The sequence below is a fragment of the Ipomoea triloba genome, chromosome 7, assembly GCF_003576645.1.
Source record: "Ipomoea triloba cultivar NCNSP0323 chromosome 7, ASM357664v1".
In the NCBI taxonomy this organism is placed as follows: domain Eukaryota; kingdom Viridiplantae; phylum Streptophyta; class Magnoliopsida; order Solanales; family Convolvulaceae; genus Ipomoea; species Ipomoea triloba.
In genome coordinates this window covers 16,537,508-16,562,210 of record NC_044922.1, presented here as the reverse complement: position 1 = coordinate 16,562,210, position 24,703 = coordinate 16,537,508, and the positions used below count along the sequence as shown (strand labels likewise).

Here is a 24,703-nt window from a genome sequence, read left to right as displayed (position 1 = left end):
AAGGAAATATAAAGAGAAGGGGAAAAATAAACTAAAACTAACTAGGGTTGGGAACTCTGTAAGGGGACCTCCCTAAATTGTAGAGAATATGTAGAATATATAGGAGATAGATGGGTCTTTGCCCATTAGGTAACTTCCAATTCTTTTCCAATTCTTATTCTTGTTTCCTTTTGTGATTAGGTAATTTCCTTTTCTTCCAAAACTTGTCCAAACTGCTCCAAAATTCTTCCTTTGCTACTCCTTGTGGATAATTCAACCCTTGTAACAATATAACACACAAACAATTCTCAATTTCATTAGGATAAGGAAAATAAGCATTAAAACAACCAAAATAAGGGGTGAATTATTGTACAAAATAGTAGATATCAATTGCTAAACCCCTACTGCCCACGCCTCGACCTGGGGTGTTCATTGGGCCCCTTGCCGGTTAGGCGACGGCCAATCGTGTCCCCTTCATCTTCAACTGCCTCACTTAATAATTATAGTTGACTATCCATTGATACACAATGTGTGAGGTAGTCTAACTGGTTAGTAACTATGTAGCTAACTTGCATGTTGCGGGCTTGATTCTTCCTAATCACACCTCAACAATTTGCTCTCTCTTCAACACCCACCTTCACTAATCCTGTCGTCGGTGTAATAGTCAAGCCTCGACTTAGGGTTGTTCCATCCCCCCACCTTCACTAATCCTGTCGTTGGTGTAATAGTCAAGCCTCGACTTAGGGGTGTTCCATCCCCCCTTTTGTTGACTTACTTACCCACTTCAAGTTCAATTTATAGTTTGCCTTTAGAGTGCACTAACAACAATATAAAGTACATCATCAACAGTAAATATGCACCTAACATTATCATTAATTGCACCGAATGTGAAAGTTAATTGCACTTAGGGTTCACATTTTAGCAGTATAAAGTGCATCTAAAGTTATTATTAATTGCACTAAATGTGAAAGTTAATTGGATTAGGGGCGGTTCACCTTTAAACTTTATGGTTTAGTTTTTTCTATTTGGTTTAAGAGTTCACTTTTTACTATTTAGAAGTTTAAATTTTATTGTTTAACTTTGAATTTAGTTTTCTAGATATATTAACATATGCAATCTCTAGTTTTACTTACTTGTACTCTATAATGCTGTTAATTGTACTTTAAAGTTTGAGTTATTTACAAAATACCACAAAAAAAATTTTCTTTCTATAATTGCTTCTAATCCATTAGATTTTTCCAAATTGACGACTTTGATTAGTTCATAGTTTTCTTATGAGTGACAATTCTCACAGGAGTGTGCTTATATATATATATGCTAAAAATCATGTGATGAGAGCAATACCATAGGAGAGTAATAAAATCAATCTCAACTTTACATCTGTAAAAATTCAACGGATCAGATCAATTTTAAAAAATATATAATGGCATTTTCATAATTATCATCAACTTCACTATGCAAACTTGAACACTTAAATATGCAACTTTAACAACTAAATATGCAAATTTTATAAATTTTATAAAATCAACTAAAATCTAAATTTTAAATCTAAACCTTAAATAATGCTAGACCTTACGCGTTAATACTAAATATGCAAAATCTTAATACTAAATGTGCAAAATGTTAATACTAAATGTGCAAACCTAAAAAAGTCTGAAAATTATAGATTTTAGTGTTCAAGTTTGAATAGTAAAATTGTTACGAAAATGCTACCGCATTTTTTTTAAAAAATATTGATATGATCCATATGGTTTTTTCAGATTTAAGGGTGAGATTGGTTCTTATTTCTCTTTTAAGAACTTGTTCTCATTTGATCCAATATGATATATCATTTTAAAAAATATGTAAATGCCACGTCAACTCGCCAAATCAACTTAAAAAATTTAATTAATAAATAATTTACAGGTTACCTGAAGGTAACCTACAAAATAGTGTAATTGCATTTTATTTTTGTAAGTTTGAGATTTTAATTGAAAATTTTAAAGTTAAAGGGCTTAATTTGCAAATAGTTAGAGGGCTTATATGACCTTTATCCAGTAAAAATACTACTGGTTAAGGTCAACTAATTTTGACTAAGCAAATCGCATGCAAGATGATTTACGATAAGTCATCAGCCGCCCAAAAAAACCCAAGAATGCAGAGAACAAAAAGCAATGTGTGTGAAGGCTTCCCAGAGAGAAGGAGGAGAATCCTAATTCTAGAGAGTGAGAGTCACTCTCACTTCACATGCAAAGCTTTTCTTATTAGAAAAAATTGTAATTTATACCCTTCATAAATATGCTAATTATCAATGTTATTTCTATATTTTTAATGCTGTAAATGTGGTTATCCGTCGTTTTCTTTGCTCGAAGACCACAGTTTTTTTCCTCTATTTTTCTTTCTTCGCTTGTTCTCCTTTCGCCAACAACAATGTTTCTCCTTCTTCCTATTATAAGAGGGGCAATATATATCACGTTTTGAAAATTGATAGACAACACTTACACCACTAATAATTTAAATGTGACATTGATAATTGACATAATTGTAAGGGCATAAATTACAATTTTTCCTTATTATAATGTTGGCAGCACAGCAATTCTACCAACAGCTTACAAGTTGATGTTGGCAGCACAGCAATTCTACCAAAAGCTTACAATTTAGCATTTACATAAGTGGAGTGTGTGACACACTGACACCATCACAGCTCAATGAGAAACATAAGCAAGACACGCTAGTCAATTTTAGTTGGAACTAATGCCCATTTTTTACACTTTCCCACTTAAAAAAAAAACAAACAAAAAAACAAACAAAAAAAACAAAAACAAAAAAAAAAAAAAACAACAACAACAACAAGACAAGGGAAACCAAGTTAATTTTCACTTAGAACTTTAGTTTGGTGCCTTTTAAGGGTATATTTTTCTTCTTTTTTTTTTTTAAATTAAAAAAATAAGTTATAAAAATATTTATTTGTACAATTTACATATGATTAATCATAACACTGCATTGTAACAGAGTTAGAAGTACTCAAAAAAATCATCATTTATATCATTTATGAAATAGGACTTGAACTTGAGAGGTTAATTCAAACAATAAGGGGCCATAAATGTTAGTTCAATTAATCCCATACTGTTAAATTGGCTCCTTTTAATCTTTTATTCAATCACTTGTAACTGATAGAGTGATAAGGTTTATGTTTTGTTAGTGGCAGGGGTGTAAATGAGTGAAACTATTCATGAACTACTCGGGCTAGATTTGATTCTATTACTATCAAATCGAACTCGAGTAACAAAATCAAGCTGATTTTGAGCCTCTCAATACTTGGCTTGAGTAGCTTGTGATCCTAATCAAGTTGTTATTATTATTATTATTATTATTATTATTATATACACACACAATAATTTAACTAATATATTTATATTTACATGTTATAAAACGCTATAACTGAGATATAATGTTGAGTTTTGTTATAATATTTGGTTGTAAAATATTTATTATTATAATTTGTGTAAAAACATAAAATAAAAAACCTTTGTTAAACGTATTCGAACCAAGTTTAAATAGTTCAAACTTGAGCTCAAAAATTAGAGCTCAGTCGAGCTTGAGACAAGCTCGAATTTTGATTTTTTGAATTGAGCCGAATTTCAACTTTTGACTATTATTCGAGCTCGACTCAATTACACTCTTAGTTCACAACTAATACTATTAGTGTGGGTTGACAGAAATTTGGGTACCAGTTTCTAATTTGTGTTTTTCTACCTCTAGTGTCCCAAAAATAAATTAATAAAATAATATAACAACCTATACCAGCTAAGGTTTAATTCTTTATTGGCATTGGTTGAGGAATAACTTAATCATGAATTGGTAAGTCCCAAACTTCTATCCATTTCAACCAAGTAGGCTCTCAAGCACAATTTCAATTTCATACTATAAATATATGCCTAACTTTGGTGCATCCCAAAACACATAACCAAAACTCAAGACCAAAAATTGTAGCTAGCAATGGGCATTTCATGTTTTTTCTTGGCTTGCTTGTTTTTGGTGTCTTTGGGGCTCATTAATGTGATCAATGGGCAGCCTCTAGTCCCTGCATTCATCTTGTTTGGGGACTCCATAGTTGACCAGGGCAACAACAACAATCTTGAAACCCTTGTCAAAGCTAACTTCCCTCCCTATGGAAGAGACTACCCCAAACACATACCAACTGGCAGGTTTTGCAATGGAAAGCTTGCCTCCGACTTTACAGGTATTCCAATGTACTTTTGATCCCTCATTTTTGTGATATTACTATATAGGAGTGATATGACTAGTAGTGTCAAAGCGAGTCAAGTCGCCCCACACGGGTTGGCGGGCCCACAGACCTTAGCGGACCAGGCTCGTTAGGCTCGCTCTTTTATGGGACATTTTTTTATAGCTCTAACCTGCCCCACTGGCGGGCGACTGGTCGAGCTTCAGCCCACTTTGACAGTACTAGATATGACTCCCAATTATCTTTTTTTTTTTTTTCACTATTAGGGTGTGTTTGGTAACCCTAAAATGATTTCCAGAAATCATTTTCTGGGCTTTTGGTGTTTGGCAACGTCCGGAAAATGATTTCCGTTGACCACGAAAAATAACTCAATTTTTCTTGGAAACGGAAAATGACTTTGGTGCGAGAGAGCCGACTCTCGAGGTTGTTTTTTTTTAATAATAAATATTATTAGTTTATATATTTTTATATTTTAATTTTTATATTTTAAAATATAAAAATATATAATTATACATTTCTACTCATTTTTTGAAAAATGAACCAAACACACAATTAGTCTCGACTTTGAATTATTATTCACTTTTAGTCTTTCCATCAAGTTTTTTAGTTAAGCACCACTTGAAAACTCGTCAAAAAACAATTAATTCATCTGAATGACCAGAAAACTTGCTGGAATGACTAAAAATGCATTCAAAGTCAAGGAACTAGTAACGAAAATATGATTGAAAACTATAAATGAAAATACAACAAAAGTCGAAAAGTTACAAGTAAAAATTCCTATTAATGCTGACAATAATTGTGTTTTGATAATATATAACACTACCTTAAAAACGATTTCAACTCATTAAAGTTATGTATGCATTTCAAGCTACCATAACATATAGTGATAGTTTAGTTCCTGGTCTCCCAAAAAGGAAACTAATGAAAAGTATCATTCTCCTTTTTCCTTTACCAAGTTCTTTAACTACTAACTTATAGTATACATTGCAATGCAGCTGAGAACTTGGGGTTCAATTCATCTCCACCAGCTTATCTAAGCCACACAGCCAAAGGGAAACATCTCTTGACTGGAGCCAATTTTGCATCAGCTTCCTCTGGTTACTACGATCTTACAGCAAAACTATTTGTAAGCAAATACTCATACCCATCTATCATCGGAATGAGTGCATTGGAATACCCAAACAGGGACAACCCTAACCAAGTTGGTCAGACTATTGACTTGATAACCGCAATGTGACTACCAGCGGAACAGCCCATTGACCTTCTTTTGTGCGTGTTTTCCTTGTCCCCTAAAAACAAATTGGAATAACCAGGGGATAACCCTATCCAAGTTGGTCAGACTATTGACTTTATAACCACAATGTGATTACCAGCGGAACAGCCCATTGGTCTTCTTTTTTGCGGGTTTTTCTCGTCCCCTAAAAACAAATTGGAATAACGGAACAGGGGACAACCCCAACCAAGTTGGTCAGTCGTCAGATTATTGAATTGATAACCAAAATGTGACTACTAGCGGAACAGCCCATTGGCCTTCTTTTCTATTTGCAGGTTTTCCTCGTCCCCTAAAAACAAATTGGAATAAATTTTGTGTGGTTTTTGGTGCTGCAGAATACAATTCCACTGAGTACACAGTTGGAGTACTACAAGGAATATCAGAAGAAAGTGGTGAAACTTGTAGGAAAAGTGAATGCCACTTCACTCATAAATGGCTCAGTTCACTTTGTGAGTGCTGGGAGCAGTGATTTTCTTCAGAATTACTTTGTTAATCCTCTGCTGTTCGAGGCTTACACTCCTGACCAGTTCTCAGACATCCTCATAAAATCCTATGCCAAATTCGTGCAGGTCACAAAAAGATCTATCTATCAGTTTAATTTTTTAATTTGCCACATAAAATCGATGCCAGTCCCCGAAAACGGCGCCATTTGATCTTTTGATATATGGTTTTTCTTTGGTTTTACTGATAGGAACTGTATGAACTGGGAGCAAGGAAGATTGGAGTGACAACACTGCCACCAATTGGATGTGTACCGGCAGCCATTACAATCTTTGGTGAAGGCAGCAATAAGTGTGTGAAAAAGTTGAACAAAGCAGCCATTTCTTTCAACAGGAAGCTCAATGCTACCTCTATCAAGTTGCAGCAGAAGCTCTCCGGCCTCAATCTCGTTGTCCTTGACATTTACCAGCCCCTCCTTGACCTTGTCACCCATCCAACCGATCACGGTAAGTCAACTGCTAATACAATTGCACGCAGGCTTTTAACTAGTATAATGGCATGTTTTGTAGAGAGCAATTGCAATTCCTTTCTCACTTAACTCAAGTGAAAATTTTCAGAGTTTTGTCGGAAGGAATTACAATTCCATATAATTACAATTCCTCAAATTTGATGATTTGCAAATCTCACCTTCCCTAGGAATTGCAATTCCGTAATATATGGGAAAAGCTTTGGAGTGCGAGTACCAAATTGTCCTCCCTAAAAATCATTCATCTTTCTCTAAAATACCCACATTTTAGTCTTTATACTATTTATTATTATTTTATTTCAATTCTCATATATACCGAACGAACGCCATAATTGAAATTTTCACCAAACGCCAATGTTGGATCCTTAACTTTGAGTATAGAACAACTTAAATCTCCAAGTCAGTTGTCTCACTCAATGGAAGTGCCTATAATTCAGTAAGAGAATCAGTGGTCGACGATGAAAACCATGGGCTGCCCCTAAAAAGAATTGGAATTTTCAGTAATTATATTCCTGGCTTTCTGTCTACCAAATAATGAAATTTAAATTCCTACTTTATTCCCTCCCACCTTTAATTTCGAGAGAATACAGAATTACAATAAGTGTCCTCTATAATTCTCTGTTTGCAACGAAACGGTGGGGTGTGTTTGCAGGGTTCTTTGAAGCAAGAAAGGCATGTTGTGGCACAGGGCTGGTGGAGACATCTTTTCTGTGCAACGCAGAGTCTCCGGGGACGTGTAAAAACGCGACGGAGTATGTTTTCTGGGATGGCTTTCATCCCACACAGGCAGCCAACCAAGTTTTGTCTGATGACCTGCTTGCCGCTGGCCTTTCCCTTATCGGCTAATTAACTAATTAATTGCATATATATACACTAAGTTTAACTTCAAGAAATTTGTGATTTGTGATTTGTGTTTTTGTGTTGTCATATTGGTATTGTAATCAAATAACAGAGAGAGTGAGTGTGTATTCCAGCCAGCTTTATGCAATTTCGTATTTTTTGTAAGCAATATGAAAAGAAACAAAGTTATATATGCAGAGTATTCCGGCCTTCTTCCTCTTTTTTTCTCTTTTTTTTTTTTTTTTTAATTTATTAATAAATGTTATATTATTTTTTATTCAATTCGAGTTGCTGTAGAATTTGATTTTGTACTCTAAGAAAGACGGGCTCAAAAACTCTTTAATATGATGCATTATTTACAAGGTTTGAACCATCTAAGACCTTGTAGTTACATTAGCAGTCCACTTACCAATTGTCTCAAACTACTTAGTTAATGTTTTGTTATTTTAGATGCAAAAGAAACAACACCATCAAGAAATTACATGAAAAAGTAATACTAAGCCCGCATATTTAGTGATTATTAGAATAAGATATATGTGTATTTTTTCTTTCTATTTTCAATTTACTACATTACACTATAAAGTTTTAGGAGTTTTCAAATCTGAAAAATATATTAGTGTATTATTATTATTATTATTATTATTATTATTATTATTTATTTTAGTCCAGGTACAAAAATCAATTGCTAAGTCATCATAACTAGTAGTCATTTTGGTCATGCTATTAGTTCATTAACAAGTTTTAAAGTTGATTCTCAATGAAAGCGATTTATTGATTTTTTTTGTTTGAATCGGTCGCTCAATGCACATCATCAGATCGTAACGAGTTTCCTTGTCATTCCAAAAAAAATGAAAAAAAAAATACCATAAAAATTGTGGTAATATATTTATCGAAAATTAATATTTCCGGCCAAATAGAGAAATCTCACCTAGCATGAAACAAAAATTAATATTGTATTTTTGAATGCTCTCTACTTCAAGCAAATTTTATCTAGAGTTTATTACCAAAATGGTCCCTAAACTATTACGAAATTATTAATTTGGTCCTCAAAAATTTTTCTTGCCTAATTAAGTCATCAACTTTGAAAATTGTAACCATTTTGATCCTCCGTTTATTTTATCATTTTATATCCGTTAAATTGGAACCAAATTGGTAATTTCACTTAGTCAAGGGACCATTTTAGTCAAAATTAATTACCTAAATGGTCCATTGACTATAGCAAAATTATGAATTTAATCTCGATTTAACGGATATTTAACACCAAAATAAACGGAGGACCAAATTAATTAAAATTTTCAAAATCGAGGACTTAGTTGGAAAAAAAATTTATCGAGAACCAAATTGATAATTTCGTAATAGTTGATGGACCATTTAGATAAGAGCAAATTGTCATTTTGGTCCACTGACTATAGGGATTCTCTTAATTGCAGTCCACGACTTTCAAAAGTGTTAATTGCATACCATGACTATTCAATTTTTGTCAATTTTGGCCACTCCAGCCAAATTACCGGCCAAATTCGCCGGAAAATCCTAAACCCTAAAATAATGAGGGGTATTTGAGTATTTTCACAAGATTGTTCTTCTTCTCACTGAACAGCTACGCCGGTGAGGAAACCCTCCGCCCCCCTACCCGCCGGTGAGGTATCCTCTGTTCTCTTCAGCTTCTTCTTCTCTCACCCTCTCTTTTAGCTGCCACCCCCAAGCTCCATCAACAAGAAGGTGCTGCAAATTTCCCCCATTTTCTTCCCTTTTGTTTTCTTGGAAAAATTAAAAGCTAGCCGTATATGTAGCACAAGAATTCTTGCAGATGGATTGCTAGCTGCCTATTCTTTTGTTCATGTGGTTTAATTTCGGTGTTTTGTTTGGTTGCAGTGATAGCACTTAAAGAGATCGCTAAAAAGTTTGGGAAAACAGACTAGGATTTCAGCAAGGATCCTTGCAGTGGAATAGAGAGTTGGAGCCCCAAAATTCCAAGAAAAAGCTTCGAGACCACTGCTACCTGCGATTGCTCTTTTGATAACAACGCCACCTGTCACATCACTGCCATGTTCTCTTCTTATTCCGGCGAGTGGGGGGGCGGCGGGTTTCCTCACCGGTAGAGTTGTTCAGTGAGAAGAACAAACATGTGAAATTACTCAAATACCCCTCATTATTTTAGGGTTTAGGATTTTCCGGCGAATTTGACCGGTAATTTGGCCGGAGTGGCCAAAATTGACAAAAATTGAATAGTCATGGTATGCAATTAACACTTTTGAAAGTCGTGGACTGTAATTAAGAGGACCCCTATAGTCAGTGGACCAAAATAGCAATTTGCTCTTTAGATAATAAACTCTTTTATCTATATATTTTGAAAAAGAAAAAGAAAAGGAAAAAAATGAAGTGGTAACGGAATATAACTGCCGGAATAAATTTGAACACAGAAAAATAAAGGAAATCGAAAAAATATGTGGTGGAAGCAGATTTACCAGAGACGTTAACTGACGGAATGCACCAAGCATTCACAACCACCAGCTTCATGGCCCTGCCTGTACACGTGTCTCCTTTCAGGGTATTGATCACAAAAAGCGCAGAGGGGACAATGCTCCAAAATTAACTCTTCTGATCTCTCACATGAACTCCTCTGCTTCCGTAATCCGACAATGGCTGCCGCAGTTCCGACGGTGAATCTCCTCCACCTCCCAGCTAAGTCTTCCGAGCTGCGCCTCTTCGTCGCCGGCGCATACTCGATTCTCCGCCTCAGAACCTCAGGATTGTGGTCGCCTGTGGTGGCTACAAAGCAGCCGAGTATTGAAGCCGTTAGGTGTTTGACGAAGCCGGAGAATTTGTCTAGTGATGAGGAGGAGGAGGTTAGGGAATCGCAACAGGACTCCCTCGATGCGGCTCGTCCTGAGGTCTCCAACGGTTCCGCCGTTTCCAAAACTCTCGCCGGAGATTCTCTGTCCCTCGGCATTCGCGAACCTGTTTACCAGGTCATATTGTAGAATTTTTTTTAGTTCTTCAAATTTACACAAATGAACAACTTTTGCTTAGAGAACACTGCCTTTCTTAATGCTCGCAATAGTACAGGCTACAGCATAAACTGTGATTTGAGCTATATGATTGAACTTTGATGGTCTTGCAGCAGCTTTGGATATTTTTCCATTCTTAATTTTTATTTTTATTTTTTTGAATACTACTGACTTTATTAGAATGCACTTCATAACTATCTTCTCAACCCTATTGAAGCACAAAGAGTCAATATTGTATCGCCTCCATTCTTATTTAAATGTGATTAATGGCTAAATATCTGCAATGGATTGATTATTCTAAAGGTAGTGGAAGTAAAGTCAAGTGGGATGGTTTCAACTAGGAAAATCAACAGAAGGCACCTACTGAAATCTAGTGGTTGGTGAAGTTTGTCTTGCACAATTTCATATTCTTTATTATTCCATTCAACAAAAATTTCTGAACCAGTATGTCATCTAATTCCAAGAATGTGCTATTACACAGGTCTCCGCCCGAGAGATATAAGAAGTGTTGATCCATCATTGTGGTTAACAAATTCCATGCCATCTTTACTGGTATGAGAATATTTATGCTGGAAGAAGTTTCTTTTCAGTTTACTTCCAGCAACCTAGTTTAAAGGATATGGATTTGGTGAAATTCTATCCTACTTCACTTTCTGACATGTTTTTTAGTCATATTGCCATGTTATTTTTGCTCTGGAGAATCTGGTAGCTTCTTTTATGGACATTAATTAACTACTGATATTCTGGTTCCAGGTCCGCGAGCATGCAATTCTATTGAATTTAGGCTCTTTACGGGCCATAGTAATGCAGGAAAGTGTTCTTATATTCAACTATAACCGGTACTTCCTTGTGACAGATGTGTAGAGAAGTTTTGTTTAATATGGAATAACTGCTCTATGAACTTACACTTTAGTTTTCAATGTTTACAGTAAAGGAGGAAAAGCTTTCATTGATGCATTGTTGCCCCGGCTAAATCCTAAAAACATGAATGGAGGCCCATCAATGCCATTTGTGCTTGAGGTTGTCCTCCAATTTAAAACTTGATGAAACTATCTATAGCTAACTGAAGAAACCGGGCTATATTCATGTGTTGTAGATTCTAAAATTACTTCTGTTCTGAAATTTTTAGGTGGTAGAGGCAGCCTTGCATTCACGGATACAGAGATTGGAGCAAAGACTATGGGATTTAGAACCTCGTGTAAGTGTAGCGTATTATGTGTGTGCATGTGTGCTCATTCATCAATCATCGCTGCTACTTTGAGAAATACAATCATTGAAATAATATCTAGATGTATCATCCAATATGTCTGTTACTTCTAACAGTTTACAAATGAACTTCAAATACTTTTCTATAATATCATGTATAGGGTTTTCTTAAAATTAAAAAAAAAAATACAATTCTCTTGCCCATTTTTAATGGACAGTGACTGACTGTATGGAATACATGTTAACAGATCTGCTTGCTAAGTTATGATTCTTGTAATATATAGGCACTGGAAGGAGTAAATTGTAGTTTCCATAGATAAGCTGTTATAATTAAGTTGTCTTTAATGCAGGTGCAAGCTTTACTCGAGGTTTTGCCTAATAGATTGACTGCAGACGTGTTGGAGCAGCTCAGAATTAGCAAGCAAACATTGGTATGCCATTTTACTATGACTTCTAAAGCCTAACATTGACAGAATTAATGCACACAATTAAAACCTTCTTTCAACAAATCCTTGGATGAAAGGTTGAATTGGGTTCTAGGGCAGGTGATCTCAAACAAATGCTGCTTGATATTCTTGAGGATACCCATGAAATACGTCGCATCTGCATCATGGGTAGAAATTGTACCCTGACAAAAGGAAATGATGAGATGGAATGTGCTGTTCCTCTTGAAAAGCAGATTGCAGAGGGTACGGGAATTCAGGTTCTCTTTACTGCTAATAGTACTTGCAATGTAGCTTATGTCCAGTAAATATTTGCATATAATACTACTTAAATGAATTCATATTTTGCAGAAGAAGAGGAAGAAATTGAAATGCTTTTGGAGAACTATCTTCAAAGGTTATTTCTTGGCTCCATTTCAATTTCATGCTAAGCTCATTTGCATGTGTAAGAAATCATTTTTGTGCAGACAGAAGACTACATGGTTTCAATGATATAGACTTCAATTTAGGCCATCTAGAGCCACTAAACTATGGAGATATATATTTAACCAATCTAATATTTCAAGGAATCAATTTTGCTTGAATTTGATAAAATTGAATCCCTTACATTGTCTTTAATGCAACCCTTAGATTATCACTTAATTAAATTTTAACAAGTACTTCACCTAATTGTTTTGTACTTCACCTAATTATTTTATTGCAAATGCAGATGTGAATCTTGTCATGGTCAAGCTGAAAGGCTACTTGATTCTGCAAAAGAAATGGAAGACTCAATTGCTGTTAACCTAAGGTTCATAGATACTTTCTATATTCTTGATTCCTTATGATGTTACAAATAAATTGGTAGCAAGAGTTTGATTTTTATGCAAAAATTTCAGTTACATATAATAAATGAGGGAAAAGCTAATTGTCCCACCCAAAGGCGGCTGGGAAAAGAAAAGTTTTTGCAACTCTCAAATGAACCTTGTACAATGAGCCTGACCATTGAGTTAATTTAGGCCAAGTAGCAAGTGGAAGCTAAGCCAATTTGTTGCTTTCAAAATCAAACTCATGCTATGATCCAAAATGGTTGGTAGTAAGAGTTTGATTTTCCTGCAGAAATTTCAATTACATATAATAAATGGGGGAAAAAGCTCACTGTTCCACACTTACACCCCAAAAAAAGAAGATAAAGAAAAGAAAATTTTGGACCTCCAACAAACCTTACTATGAGTCTAACCATTGATTTTATTTTAGTCAAGTAGTTAGTGGAAAGGTAGGACACATACTGTTGCTCAAGCAAACCTCTTAACCGAGCAATACAAGTTGCTAGAAAACTCTATGAGATGAAACTTGTAATCAGATTTTTTAATCTTATATTTCAATTGTTATATGGAAGATCCATTAAGTGTATTCTCTACTTGGTTCGGGGTGGAATCAGAGTGTTGGAAAATCTTCATTATTCATTTATGCAGCTAAAGGGGGAGAGGGCAGTAGGCATAAGAGGGATATGCCAAAGAGAATTATTTTCCCTCATACCATTTTGAATTTTTGTTTCCAACTTAGTAAAACTAAGGAAAATGAATATCTCCATTTTCTATGCTTCCAACCACCAAGGATGGGAAATGAGATTTTCCCCTTCATAGGGTGAAAATCCAATCATTAGACTACTTTATTTTTAATTTTTTTTAAATAGAGAATGCTTTTACTAATTCATGGAAGAAATTTCTTCTTGTACTTGTCAGCTCGAGGAGGCTTGAGGTAAGCAGAGTGGAATTACTACTGCAGGTTGGGGCATTTTGTGTAGCTATTGGTGCTCTGGTATCAGGTAATCCATCAGCCAAACTAATTATGTTTATATGTCGCTAGAATCTATCTTTGAGTGTAAGTTCATGTTCATTAGTAATGCATGGGAACTACTTTGTAAACCGAATGCAAGGTTTCATTGTTCCCTAGTCCCTAGACTCCTGCCTTTTGCACGGCTACTGTGCTACTATATTTGTGCATAGTGTTAGTAGTTTTTCTCATTATTCCAGTCACTATGGGATTAGAAGTCCTAATGAAGTTGCCCATGTGGCCATTCCTTTAGATGGTGCAGATGTGTCAATTTGTATTACTTCCAGTGGTATGCACTTTAGTGAGGCTTCTAGATTGTGGTGTTTGTATAGCTATATATCACATGAATTTGTACACATATTTATTTTTATTTGACATTCAATCACAAGAAACTAAGCCTCGATCCAGTTTTTTTCAACCAATGATGGATCTAAGTATCTCACAACACACTGTGTTTATCCTATTTTTGTATTTGTTATTTTCTTCTGGCAAATGCTAAATTCCTAATATTAAATACAGTACCTTTTTGGATACACAAAAGTTGCTGCATTACATGTATGTGTGGGGTAATTCTTGACTTATGTGTGCAGGTATATTTGGCATGAATTTGAAGTCCTACCTTGAAGAACATGCGGTTTGTAACCTCCATTCTCCAGAACTACTTTCTGTACTCATCTTGCGCAATATGCTGAATTTTGATGCATATCTTCTCATTCTCTCTTGTTGACCTCTATGCAGTTTGCGTTTTGGCTGACAACAGCAGGGATAATGGTTGGTGCTGCTGTGACATTTTTCCTCATGTACAGATATCTGAGAAGAAGAAAGATACTGTAAACACTAGCCAATTTATCAAGTAAATGCATCACCCTTCGCTATTAATGATGGTTTTATACTTTTTATCCATACAAATCATAGCTGGAGTTACCTTTCTCATCCTAATTATAATACCAGTTTTTTCTTTGATAGGTGAAGTATAGAAATGGGGAGATTTGGCTGCCAACTGCATGTAAGGGCAGGATTGTTGGTTAAATCCTAGAGTTTGCATTTACCAGATTATATATTAAAACTCGTGGAGCAATGTCTGATCCAAGCAAAGGATGCTGAGCATTGTTAAGTAGGATGTTGCAGACCTGCTCCCAAAGGATTCCAATGCTAATTTATAGCGTGATTGTTAGGAGGGTGATCTTCACTGCCTGCCACCCCCGACTCGCGTGCACTCCTGGGGAAGGGAAAATAGAGAACACTAGTATTTTCAATGTACAAGTTAGACATCTGTTTTTTGAGAAAAAAAAATGATTGATATTTCACATTTCGGCCACACAAATGAGCATCACAAAAGAATGATAGTGGTATTGCGCTAACATACATTGCTCAGGTGGAGCAAACGAAACAAACAACCAAGAGCTTTTAGGGGGCCAAAGAAGGGAAAAGCACGTAATTGGCTAAGTTACAAAGTTTGTTTAGGTCGGTTTACTGTCGATTGGGAAGCTTTTGGCTTTGGAGCTCCATCAATGGATATATTCCCCATTCTCACTTCCACTGCATCCCTACCATCCTTCTCCACTTTTTCTACATTACCATTTTCCATTGCATGTAGGAGATAACCGCGAGATGGCACAAGATGTCGGGGCCCTCCAGTTATCCAAGGATGATTCAGACACTGTGCTGCAGTAGGTCTTTTGTCAGGCACAAAATCAAGTAGGGGAACAAGAAATTCCGCCATGTCATTTGCATCTTGCTCACTGAACTCGTATTTTTCCATAAGCACCTTATTAATAGGCCAGAATCGCAGCCGTCTTATATGCCTCAAGTCTCCATACCTATTGAAGAAATCCCTTGAATATCGTCCACCCAATGCAATCTGCATATAAAACTCAAGTCAGCTGCATTACAATTTTGTTTACTTGAACGACTGAGAATTAGTATTCTATGTTGCAAGTCTAAACTGCATGAAAATAGGCAGACCTTACGAGGCATTGTTCCAAGGACCTCCATCATTAATGCCAAGTGATCCTGTGAAATGGAGGCAGGAATCAATAAACATTGAACTATACCATAAATAAGTACAGCATCTATTATCCAAATTAAATATGGATCCCCAAAAAGCTCGGGTATTGTGGGATAAATTTTTTCAAATCTCCCGATGGTAACCACAACTCGTGTGCATGTACTGGATATGAACTATGTATATTTGTCCCCATAAAGCAGAAATCAATTTTAGAGCAAAATTTACCTAAATCATTTGTGCAATTATTCTTTATTTTATTAGTTGCATAACAAGTTTTACATTCCAAATGGTTGGCAGGAGGTCAAATTTATAATAAAATCAATAAAAGGCAGAATTACTGTACCTCATCCCTGTTGTAATTATCACCACTATGAGGGTCAAATAGAACATCTCCTGTTGCCAGCTCAAAGCAAATGCAACCAAAGGACCAGAGATCCACTGGAGTTGAGTATTTAGAGCCGAGGAGAACCTCTGGGCATCTGTATTGTCTAGTCTGAATATCACTTGTAAACTGTTTATGAGTCCAACATGCATTGCCAAAATCAACCAATTTGCACTTGAGCTCAGCTTCAGCCAATAGCTTCTGCCTTGTCGAGCGGTTGCCTCTCTTATGACTTTGACTTCCTTGGATCCCATCTGAGGCTCCATCTGTTTTAATTGATGCATCTTTCTGGAATTTAGTATCACGTTCTCTGTCAGTGGATCCTTGATCTCGTTTTCCATCGTGACGAGAATTGTCAGGACTACTAGCTTTGGTATCCAGCTCAGCTTCCTCAGTAGCATCTTTACCAACACATTTTTGAGCTGCCTGTTTAGCCTTTCTCTGTATTTTCTTCTCCTGGTTCTTGGACAGATCACGGTTTGAACTCTTGACATCCTTTGAAGGCCCTGTCTCTGAGACACTCTTACTTTTATCATTTGGGAGAATGAGAGATGCACCAGACTTCCTTGGATCTTTGGATGGATCAATCATCGATGAAAGCAAGATATTTTCTGGCTTCAAGTCTGTATGTATGATCGAGAGTTGGCGATGTAGATAATCGAGACCTACTAAAATGTGGAAGCAAATTTCTTTAACCTTGTGAAGAGGAACCCCTCGATAGTCCGAATACTTAATGAGAGTCAGAAGATTATCCCCCAAGTACTCAAAAACCATGCAAACATGCTGCCCATTTGGTCCTGAATGCTTAAAGTGATCCAACAACTTCACTACACACTTCTTGTCATCTGGATCTCCCTCGGCAATCTCCTTTAGTATTGTAATTTCATCCATTGCCGCTTCAGTATAATGCTGATCACTCTTTTGAACTTTTAAAGCTACATATCTCTACTCTCCACAGAAACAGAAGAAACAATTAGCTCCAGAACACCTTAAATTTGAGACATAACAATAAGGCACAAATCCATCCCACCCTCTCCTCTTATCACACACAGACATATTGGACTCACAGCTATGAAAAAGAAATGAATGGAACAGTACATTTTGCTCATCTCTACTCAGAATTTGACACCAAGACAGACATATATCTATGGAACAGTAGCATAGAACTCCAGCACGCAATACATTTGGATACAGACATTAATACAAACACATAGAATGCATAAACCACACGTGCATATAAACAGTTTTCAAGTGCGGCAAAGGATAAAGTTTGAAAATTTTACAGATTTCTGGGTGTCCCAGGCGAGCCAGACAGTGGAGAAATGTCCCCAGCCGAGCTTGCTCTGAACAACATAACGTCCGTGCTTGAACGCGTCTCCTACGCGGACGGCATGGTAACCTCCGCGCCTGTAGTCCTCAGTCCCCTCATCCTCGGATGTGTAGTCGCTAGTCTCACTAAGATCGCCACCGTTCCTATCCTCCGCCGCCGCCGCCATTGGCCACCTGTACGGCAACTCTGAGCTCCGAGAAGCCGATCCGGCTGACAAAGAATCGACGATTGAACGCCCAGCACATAAAATTAGGGTTAACCTTTATTTAATTTGATGAGATGATAAAAGAAGATAATGACTAATGAGAGTTTGTGTATTTTGTTTGATATTTTGACTGCAATTTCCTTTCAGCTTTCGATTCAGTCAAAAAGAGATAATAAATTTATTGGTACCATAGGCCTCATCATATGGTACCAATTATTTGAAATAAATTGATCAAATCATTAATGTGGCATTTAGTTTAGATGGTGGGTTTGAAAATTTGAATAAGGTTTATATGTTATGAGAATTTAAAAAATGGGTTTGTAGTATTTTTGTTACATTTTAAAATGTAATAATATAAATTAAACGTATATCTTTGTAGAATATTAAAATATTAGTTTGTGTCTGTCCAATAATTATTAATATCGTGAATCAGATCACAAAGTGCTTAGTCAAGAGTCCACCTAGTTAGAAACGCATATAGTTTGAAGAGGAGTCCAATCACTTAGGGTGTGTTTGGAAAAGCATGGAAATAATTTCTGGGTGATTTTTGAAAAATGAGTCATTTTTTAGAAAATATTTTCCTGTGATGTGTTTAGTTGCAGAGTAGAAAATTGTCTTTGTATATTTTGTTTGATTTATCGAGTTTAACTACAATTTCCTTTCAGCTTTCGACTCAATCAAAAAGAGAGAATACATTTATTGGTACCATAGGCCTCATCATATGGTACCAATTATTTGAAATAATTGATCAAATCATTAATGCGGCATTTAGTTAGATGGTGGGTTTGAAATTTTTGAATAAAGTTTATATGTTGTTATGAGATCTTGGAAAATGTTTTGTATTATTTTTGTTAGATTTTAGAATGAATTTAACGTACTTTTATAATTTATGTAAAATATTAAAATATTAGTTTGTGTTTGTTCAACAATTATTAATACCTAACCACAAGGTGCTTAGGAAAGAACCTACCTAATTAGAAACTCATATAGTTTGAGGAGGAGTCCAACCACTTGGTTGAAAGTCCTTTATTGTAAGAAGTTCATATATTCCAAATCGTACTCACAACATAAGAAGACAAGGGCTAACGGCTAAGCATGTGTCGCTTGGGCATATCGGCATAGCACATACATCACAAGCTTACAGAGATCGTGGAGACAAAGAGACATCTACATAGGCATATAGTTGGCAGTGTTGTGCTTGTCACTCCCTCTTATTCTATTGACTATGGCTAGAAGACAAACATGTTCTAAGTAAATAATAATTTCTTATCCTGCGAGACTAGCTCATGTAGTAGATCATATCACATGACCTAAAGTCACCACTCCTGGGTGGGGTTTGACTCCTATCGACAACATATTGGAGCTAAGCCTACCTCCCCAAGCTTGAGTTTGGGCTCTTGGAATAACTGGGAGGCTAGTAGTGGGAACATGGGGTGTGAGATGTGGGGGGAAAGGAGAGCAACCTTGAAAGTAGGGGGAACATACACTTCATTGTAACAATCTTCAACTTTAAGCATCAAGTACTACAACTCTAATCATCACTACTTTTATCGTTTCGCTATTTTCTTGATCATCCATTGTTTTTGGATCATTGGGCTCAATCTCTTTCCTTGATCTTGGGCACCTAGATCCAAGATCCAACCTCCTATTTCATTTTTTTCTTTTTCTTTTTTTCTTTTTTTCTTTTTTGACATGATATATAAAATATATATATAAATTACACAAGAAAGGAAGATCATGTTTAAAAAACATATATATACAAGAAACAAGAAAAAAATCATAAAAGTTTAGATCAACACATTCATATAAGCAAAGATCGAACACCATCAATTTCTCAAACAACACATGCAACCCCAAATATAGTGATACATTAAAAAAATAAAAAATAAAAAAATAAAACAAAAAAAAAAACGGCCATCTTGGATTCTCAAGCTAGGTTGGAGTAAGGTGTGAGTTGGACTCCTTATGCGCACACAAAGACAAAAGGTTGATTGAATGACTATTCATGCTACTTAGATTTACATCTTCTAGTGACTCTTGGGGTATGGAACTAAATGTTATGCTAGGATTAATATGACGTAAGTTGGAAAATCTACGTATTAAAAAAAAAAAAAAAAAAATCCATCCAAACTAATAAGGCAAATTATTATGTGGGCCATGATCCTCATAGCTGTGTGGGCCATGAATGCAATAATGCACATTTTTAATATACTAAAAGTATATTATTTGTGTACTAAATGTACATTATTTAATAATATATAAAAAATCATGTACTTTCAAATAATATACTTTATGTATATAAATAATGTACTTTAGTATATTAAAAATATACTTTTTATTTATGATTCACACAAATGTGTAGACCATGGTTTATGGAATAATGATTGAACCAATAAACCTCAAACTAACATTATTGATTCATAGTTCCAAGTGGCTTGAACTTTGAAGCATGAAAAAAAAAAAAAAAAAAAAAAAAAAAAAAAAAAAAAAAAAAAAAAAAAAAAAAAAAAAAAAAAAAAAAAAAAAAAAAAAAAGCATGCATGGCTTTCATAGTGTCCTTGCTCCTCAGTCATTACTCCAGTCCAACTTGAAGGATATGAAGCTTTATAAAATGTAAATGATAATCAATTAGTACCTTTTACTAGCTTGTAAATGTCATTTATTAGAAGAATTTTTTAAAAAATTTAATTATAACTTATTTTTAAAATCAATTAAAACACGTCACATTACATAGAAAGAAAACATTCATTTTTTTAAACGTGAGTACATGTGATATCACTCACTTTTTTAAATCTTTCTCATTATTTATTTTATTTGTGACTCCCTAAATGTATTTTTCTCTGTCTGAAAACAAATGAAAACAAACCCATACATACAAGTCGAAATAATATAATTTATGTTCGCATTTTTTATTTGATTACTCACCAACAATCCGTACTAATGGCTTTATACCCACAATTGCTTGTGCATTGTTGTTCTTTTAAATGAATAAAGAACTTTAAACTAGACTTTGTGATAATTTTATTAAAAAGAAAATAAAGAAAAACATACAACAGCGGATACCATTGCTTCCACTGCATATTCGCCGCATAAATATAAGATGTTATATCGTGGTCCAAAACGGTACCGTTTCTTTAAGTAAAAAAAAAAATGGTTGCCATCAAATCTTAACGGAGTTCCATAAATGAAATTACGGTTCATCTCAAATAATACTGCCTCACATTTGTTTTTATATTATCAAATGAAATTGTAGTTGTGTTGAAAGGAAATTGCAGTGTATATAAAATGAAACTGAATAACAGTTTCACATATTTGAGTTGTCCAATGAAACTGTAGTTATATCGAAATGATATTATAGTTGTGTTGAAAGGAAACTGCAATGTATTATAAAAGAAACTGTAGTTGTGTTGAAAAAAAACTGCAGTGTATATAAAATGAAACTGAATAACAGTTTCACATATTTGAGTTTATAATGTCGAATGAAACTATAGTTATATCGAAAAGAAATTGTAGTTGTGTTGAAAGGAAACTGCAGTGTATATAAAATGAAAGTGATTATATTATACACACAGAGTTATTTTTGCGGAACGACGCGGAATAGGTTCCGTTTGCTATTTCGTTTCATTAATCAAAATGACGTCGTTTTGATGCATGGACTACCATGCATTATGGACGCGGTCCACACTAAAATTTGCGCATAAATATGGGGCAAAACTAGGTTGCCCACATTTTTAACCAGCCCATATTCAATCTCCATATTTTGCCCATCACATTATGGGCTTTCGCAAATTTTCTTTGTATAAGATTTTGCCCACATTTGTTTTTGGGGTAATAAAACAATCATTATTGCATGGACCATGGTCCATATAACTGTGTGGACCAAAACTAAAAAGTATATTATTTTTGTATTGAAGGTACATTATTTTTATACTGTAGGTACATTATTTTAGGGTACATTATTTTTGTACAGAAGGTACATTATTTGATATATACTGTCAAATAATGTACCTACAATACAAAAATAATGTACCTTCAGTATAAAAATGATATACTTTTTATTTTTGGTCCACACAATTGTGTGCCGTAATCAAACATCCAATATACTTATGCTTCAATCATTCTTCTATAGACCATAATTCACATATTTATGTGAACTATAAATAAAAAGTATGCGTTAATTCCAATAAAGGTCCCTCGTCTTTTGTGACAATTCCACATTTAGTCCCAGACTATCTTTTTTGACACTTAACACCTCAAATTATCATATTTTGGATGCTTTTGGTCTTTTTGGTGACTTTCCGGCGAAACTCTTTTTTAAGCAAGGGTATTTTCGTCACATCATTTTTAAATTTTTTTTTAAAATTATTTTCTGATTTTCCGACTAATGATCAGATTACTTTCAATTTCAAAAGGCTCAAAAACATGCCAACACATAGTTCCTTGTATTAGTTGATCATCAACTACAGCATTGGAAGTTGCAATGAATGAAATCCAGTGGCTATATGTATTTTTTTTTTTTTTTGTGAAGAACAGAAGATGAAAAACCCACAAAATTGAGAAACATTTCAAGAAAATTACTATTAATGATCACAATTCGTTGGCAAAATAATTAAAAAGAAAATTTGCCAACGTTCACCAATTTCTACTCTGTTATACTCGCAATCGGCACGTCGTAAACTACTGCCATCAACAGCGAGCAGGAAGACCTCGACGGCTGAAGTAGGTGGTGGTTCTTATTGTCACGCGGCGTTGCAATATGCGTAGAATAAAAAAATTAAAAAAAAAAGTGATGTGACGAAAATACCCTTCCATAAAACGGAGTTTCGCTGGAAAGTTACCAGAAGGACCAAATGCGTCCAAAATATGATAGTCTGGGCGTTAAGTGGCAAAAACAATAGTCTGGGATTAAATGTAAAATTGTCACAAAAGACAAAGGACCTTTGTTGGAATTAACTCTAAAAAATATTTTTTTAATATACTAAAAGTACATTATTTATATATACCAAAATATTAGATGTACTCCCAAAATTATACTCACAACTTTAACTCTCACTTGTGTTCAAATTTGATGGAAGGATGAAAAAAAAGGAATGGATAAACACATGGCCCCCTATTATATTGATCAATCAAAGCATGCCAACTCATATGGAGTAGAAAATGGGAGTGTGAATTGGGAGTATATGTAGAATTACTCTTATATATATAATGTATATTATTTGAAAGTACATGATTTTTTTTTATATATTATTAAATAATGCACATTCAATACACAAATACTATATACTTTAAGTGTCAAAGACCTTGTGGTCTAGTGGCACCCGGTGTCCCGATTTACATTCCCATATGAATGATGGGAGTGGTTTGAGCCTTAGTGGATGCAACTGTTGAGTCTTAAGTAGTTATGGACCAGGGTCCACATAGTCCACATAGCATAGGTACCCAAAATCCATACCTGTAAGTAGGGGGTGGGAAGGCCTACTTAGGCCGGCCTATATATATATATATATATATATATATATATACTCTATTCCCTATTTAAAAAAAGTTATCATTACATCTTATTGGTAATTTGACTTTTAAATTTGGATTAGTATTTTTAGATTTTTGTACTCCATTCCCTATTTAAAAAAAAAAAGTTATCATTACATATTATTGGTAATCTGATTTTTAAACTTGGATTAGTATTTTTAGATTTTTGTTTTTACTTTTTTTGTTCATATTGGTGCTTTGAATATCATTATATTCGGATGAATTGCTTTAATTTTTTTTTGTATTTTAAAATTTTTTATTCCCATTATAGGGTCATACATAACAAAAACATCAATATTAATAATCATTCCAATTCCACTCTACCACCAAACATGCAAAATACTTTCACCAAAACTCATTATCAAGTATTTGATTCTCATTCCGATTCCCTGGTACTAATCAAATACACCCTAAATGTTACAAATATACAATTTTTTTTTCAGTACTATTAACTTTGTTATAATGTAATATTTGTCCATAATACTTTCTCAACATATTGAACCACAAAAAGTATTTGTCAGTACATACTTTCTAACCTATTGAAGGCTCCACTGGGGTTTGAACTTGTAACATCTCATTTGGGAGAGTAGTTATGCCGCTTGACCACAATCAGAAAACTTATTAAACTCAATTCATGTTATACCTCTAAATTATGTATGTATTTTTATACTTGTGGAGTTACATGTAAATATTTAACTTTTAATTTGTTTGGAAAAAAATACATAGTTGAATATTAAATGTCGTCAAACTAATTTACCTTGCCTACAATTTTGAAGCTTACAAAAAGCAAAATTCTCTCACCCGAAGAGCCCCTACATAGCTACATCCCAACTCAACAATATGGTGGAAGGATAATCATAGTAACTCAACAACCTTTCAAGTGAGAGTATCTGATATCCACAAGAAACCCATCATATTAAGTATAACTTTCACATTGTGACCGTCCTTACCTAATAATACTTTACTTGAACACATTACTTACCAAATTAATTTATCTAATGAAATACTATATTAAACCAAATTATTTTACTATAGAGTATAATTTATATACTTGCCAAATATGCTTCACTAGTTAGAATATATATTAAAAAACACTCGACAAAGCACTTGAGTTAACCCACAATGCATCCTTGACATTAGTTTTGGACTTTTACTTTCACACATTGCATATATGAAATAAGGGAACATCCAATGTGCTAAGGGAGATAAGAAAACTTCTCCACATGGGCAAAATGGGGGAAAAGTGATGTGGAATGAAGGAGAGAGTTCCTGAGGGGCTCAACTACTTTTGCAATTTTTTTAATGGAGATAAATGAATTGATGATGTAGAGAAGGAAACTCTAGTTTACAAGAAGTAACATTGTAAATGCTTTAACAATGAATTTGTAAATTTAAAAAAAAAAAAATAACACAATCACATTTGTCTTCTTCTATTTACGAGGAAAAAAAAACTAACTACCGCAATTTAACAATATGTTTTGAGTTAAGCCCGC

At 34.5% G+C, this 24,703-nt stretch overlaps 3 protein-coding genes and 1 long non-coding RNA gene across 5 annotated transcripts; 3 read left to right on the top strand and 1 right to left on the bottom strand.

Moving 5' to 3' along the window:
- The first annotated feature begins 3,931 nt into the window (after nt 1–3,931).
- LOC116024957 (GDSL esterase/lipase At5g22810-like) lies at nt 3,932–7,502 on the top strand. The gene is made up of 5 exons (XM_031266000.1): nt 3,932–4,201; nt 5,200–5,330; nt 5,813–6,046; nt 6,169–6,424; nt 7,097–7,502. The coding sequence occupies exons 1-5, from the start codon at nt 3,958–3,960 to the stop codon at nt 7,288–7,290; spliced, it is 1,059 nt and encodes a 352-aa protein (XP_031121860.1). The 5' UTR covers nt 3,932–3,957; the 3' UTR covers nt 7,291–7,502.
- Nucleotides 7,503–8,927: 1,425 nt separating this feature from the next.
- On the top strand, nt 8,928–9,195 carry LOC116024999. The gene is made up of 2 exons (XR_004099563.1): nt 8,928–9,003; nt 9,157–9,195. It is a non-coding gene; the product is annotated as an uncharacterized LOC116024999 (long non-coding RNA).
- A 675-nt stretch (nt 9,196–9,870) lies between these two features.
- LOC116025201 (magnesium transporter MRS2-11, chloroplastic) lies at nt 9,871–14,990 on the top strand. Of its 2 annotated transcripts, XM_031266343.1 has the most exons (14): nt 9,873–10,253; nt 10,596–10,668; nt 10,774–10,844; nt 11,046–11,131; nt 11,222–11,312; nt 11,422–11,490; nt 11,849–11,929; nt 12,022–12,187; nt 12,293–12,338; nt 12,651–12,731; nt 13,666–13,748; nt 14,347–14,390; nt 14,495–14,609; nt 14,723–14,990. In XM_031266343.1, the coding sequence occupies exons 1-13, from the start codon at nt 9,924–9,926 to the stop codon at nt 14,588–14,590; spliced, it is 1,317 nt and encodes a 438-aa protein (XP_031122203.1). In that variant the 5' UTR covers nt 9,873–9,923; the 3' UTR covers nt 14,591–14,609; nt 14,723–14,990. The 2 variants fall into 2 exon arrangements, 1 of the variants encoding a protein (XP_031122203.1); XR_004099614.1 differs by lacking the exons at nt 14,495–14,609; nt 14,723–14,990 and having other exon boundaries at nt 9,871–10,253; nt 12,022–12,201; nt 14,347–14,396.
- Nucleotides 14,991–15,058: 68 nt separating this feature from the next.
- LOC116025200 (SRSF protein kinase 1-like) lies at nt 15,059–17,830 on the bottom strand. The gene is made up of 4 exons (XM_031266342.1): nt 17,430–17,830; nt 16,108–17,091; nt 15,722–15,769; nt 15,059–15,617 (listed from the first exon to the last, which is right to left on the bottom strand). Exons 1-4 carry the CDS (start codon nt 17,640–17,642, stop codon nt 15,204–15,206), a joined length of 1,659 nt encoding a protein of 552 aa, XP_031122202.1. The 5' UTR covers nt 17,643–17,830; the 3' UTR covers nt 15,059–15,203.
- Between the last annotated feature and the right edge of the window lie 6,873 nt (nt 17,831–24,703).

Coding starts and splice junctions, on each gene's coding strand:
- LOC116024957 (XM_031266000.1), top strand. CDS start 3,958: ATGGGCATTTCATGTTTTTTCTTGGCTTGCTTGTTTTTGGTGTCTTTG. Junction 4,202..5,199: donor GCTTGCCTCCGACTTTACAG/GTATTCCAATGT, acceptor ATTGCAATGCAG/CTGAGAACTTGGGGTTCAAT. Junction 5,331..5,812: donor ATCTTACAGCAAAACTATTT/GTAAGCAAATAC, acceptor TTGGTGCTGCAG/AATACAATTCCACTGAGTAC.
- LOC116025201 (XM_031266343.1), top strand. CDS start 9,924: ATGGCTGCCGCAGTTCCGACGGTGAATCTCCTCCACCTCCCAGCTAAG. Junction 11,491..11,848: donor TATGGGATTTAGAACCTCGT/GTAAGTGTAGCG, acceptor TCTTTAATGCAG/GTGCAAGCTTTACTCGAGGT. Junction 12,339..12,650: donor TTGGAGAACTATCTTCAAAG/GTTATTTCTTGG, acceptor TTGCAAATGCAG/ATGTGAATCTTGTCATGGTC.
- LOC116025200 (XM_031266342.1), bottom strand. CDS start 17,642: ATGGCGGCGGCGGCGGAGGATAGGAACGGTGGCGATCTTAGTGAGACT. Junction 15,770..16,107: donor ATAATTACAACAGGGATGAG/GTACAGTAATTC, acceptor TCCATTTCACAG/GATCACTTGGCATTAATGAT. Junction 15,618..15,721: donor TTGGAACAATGCCTCGTAAG/GTCTGCCTATTT, acceptor TTTTATATGCAG/ATTGCATTGGGTGGACGATA.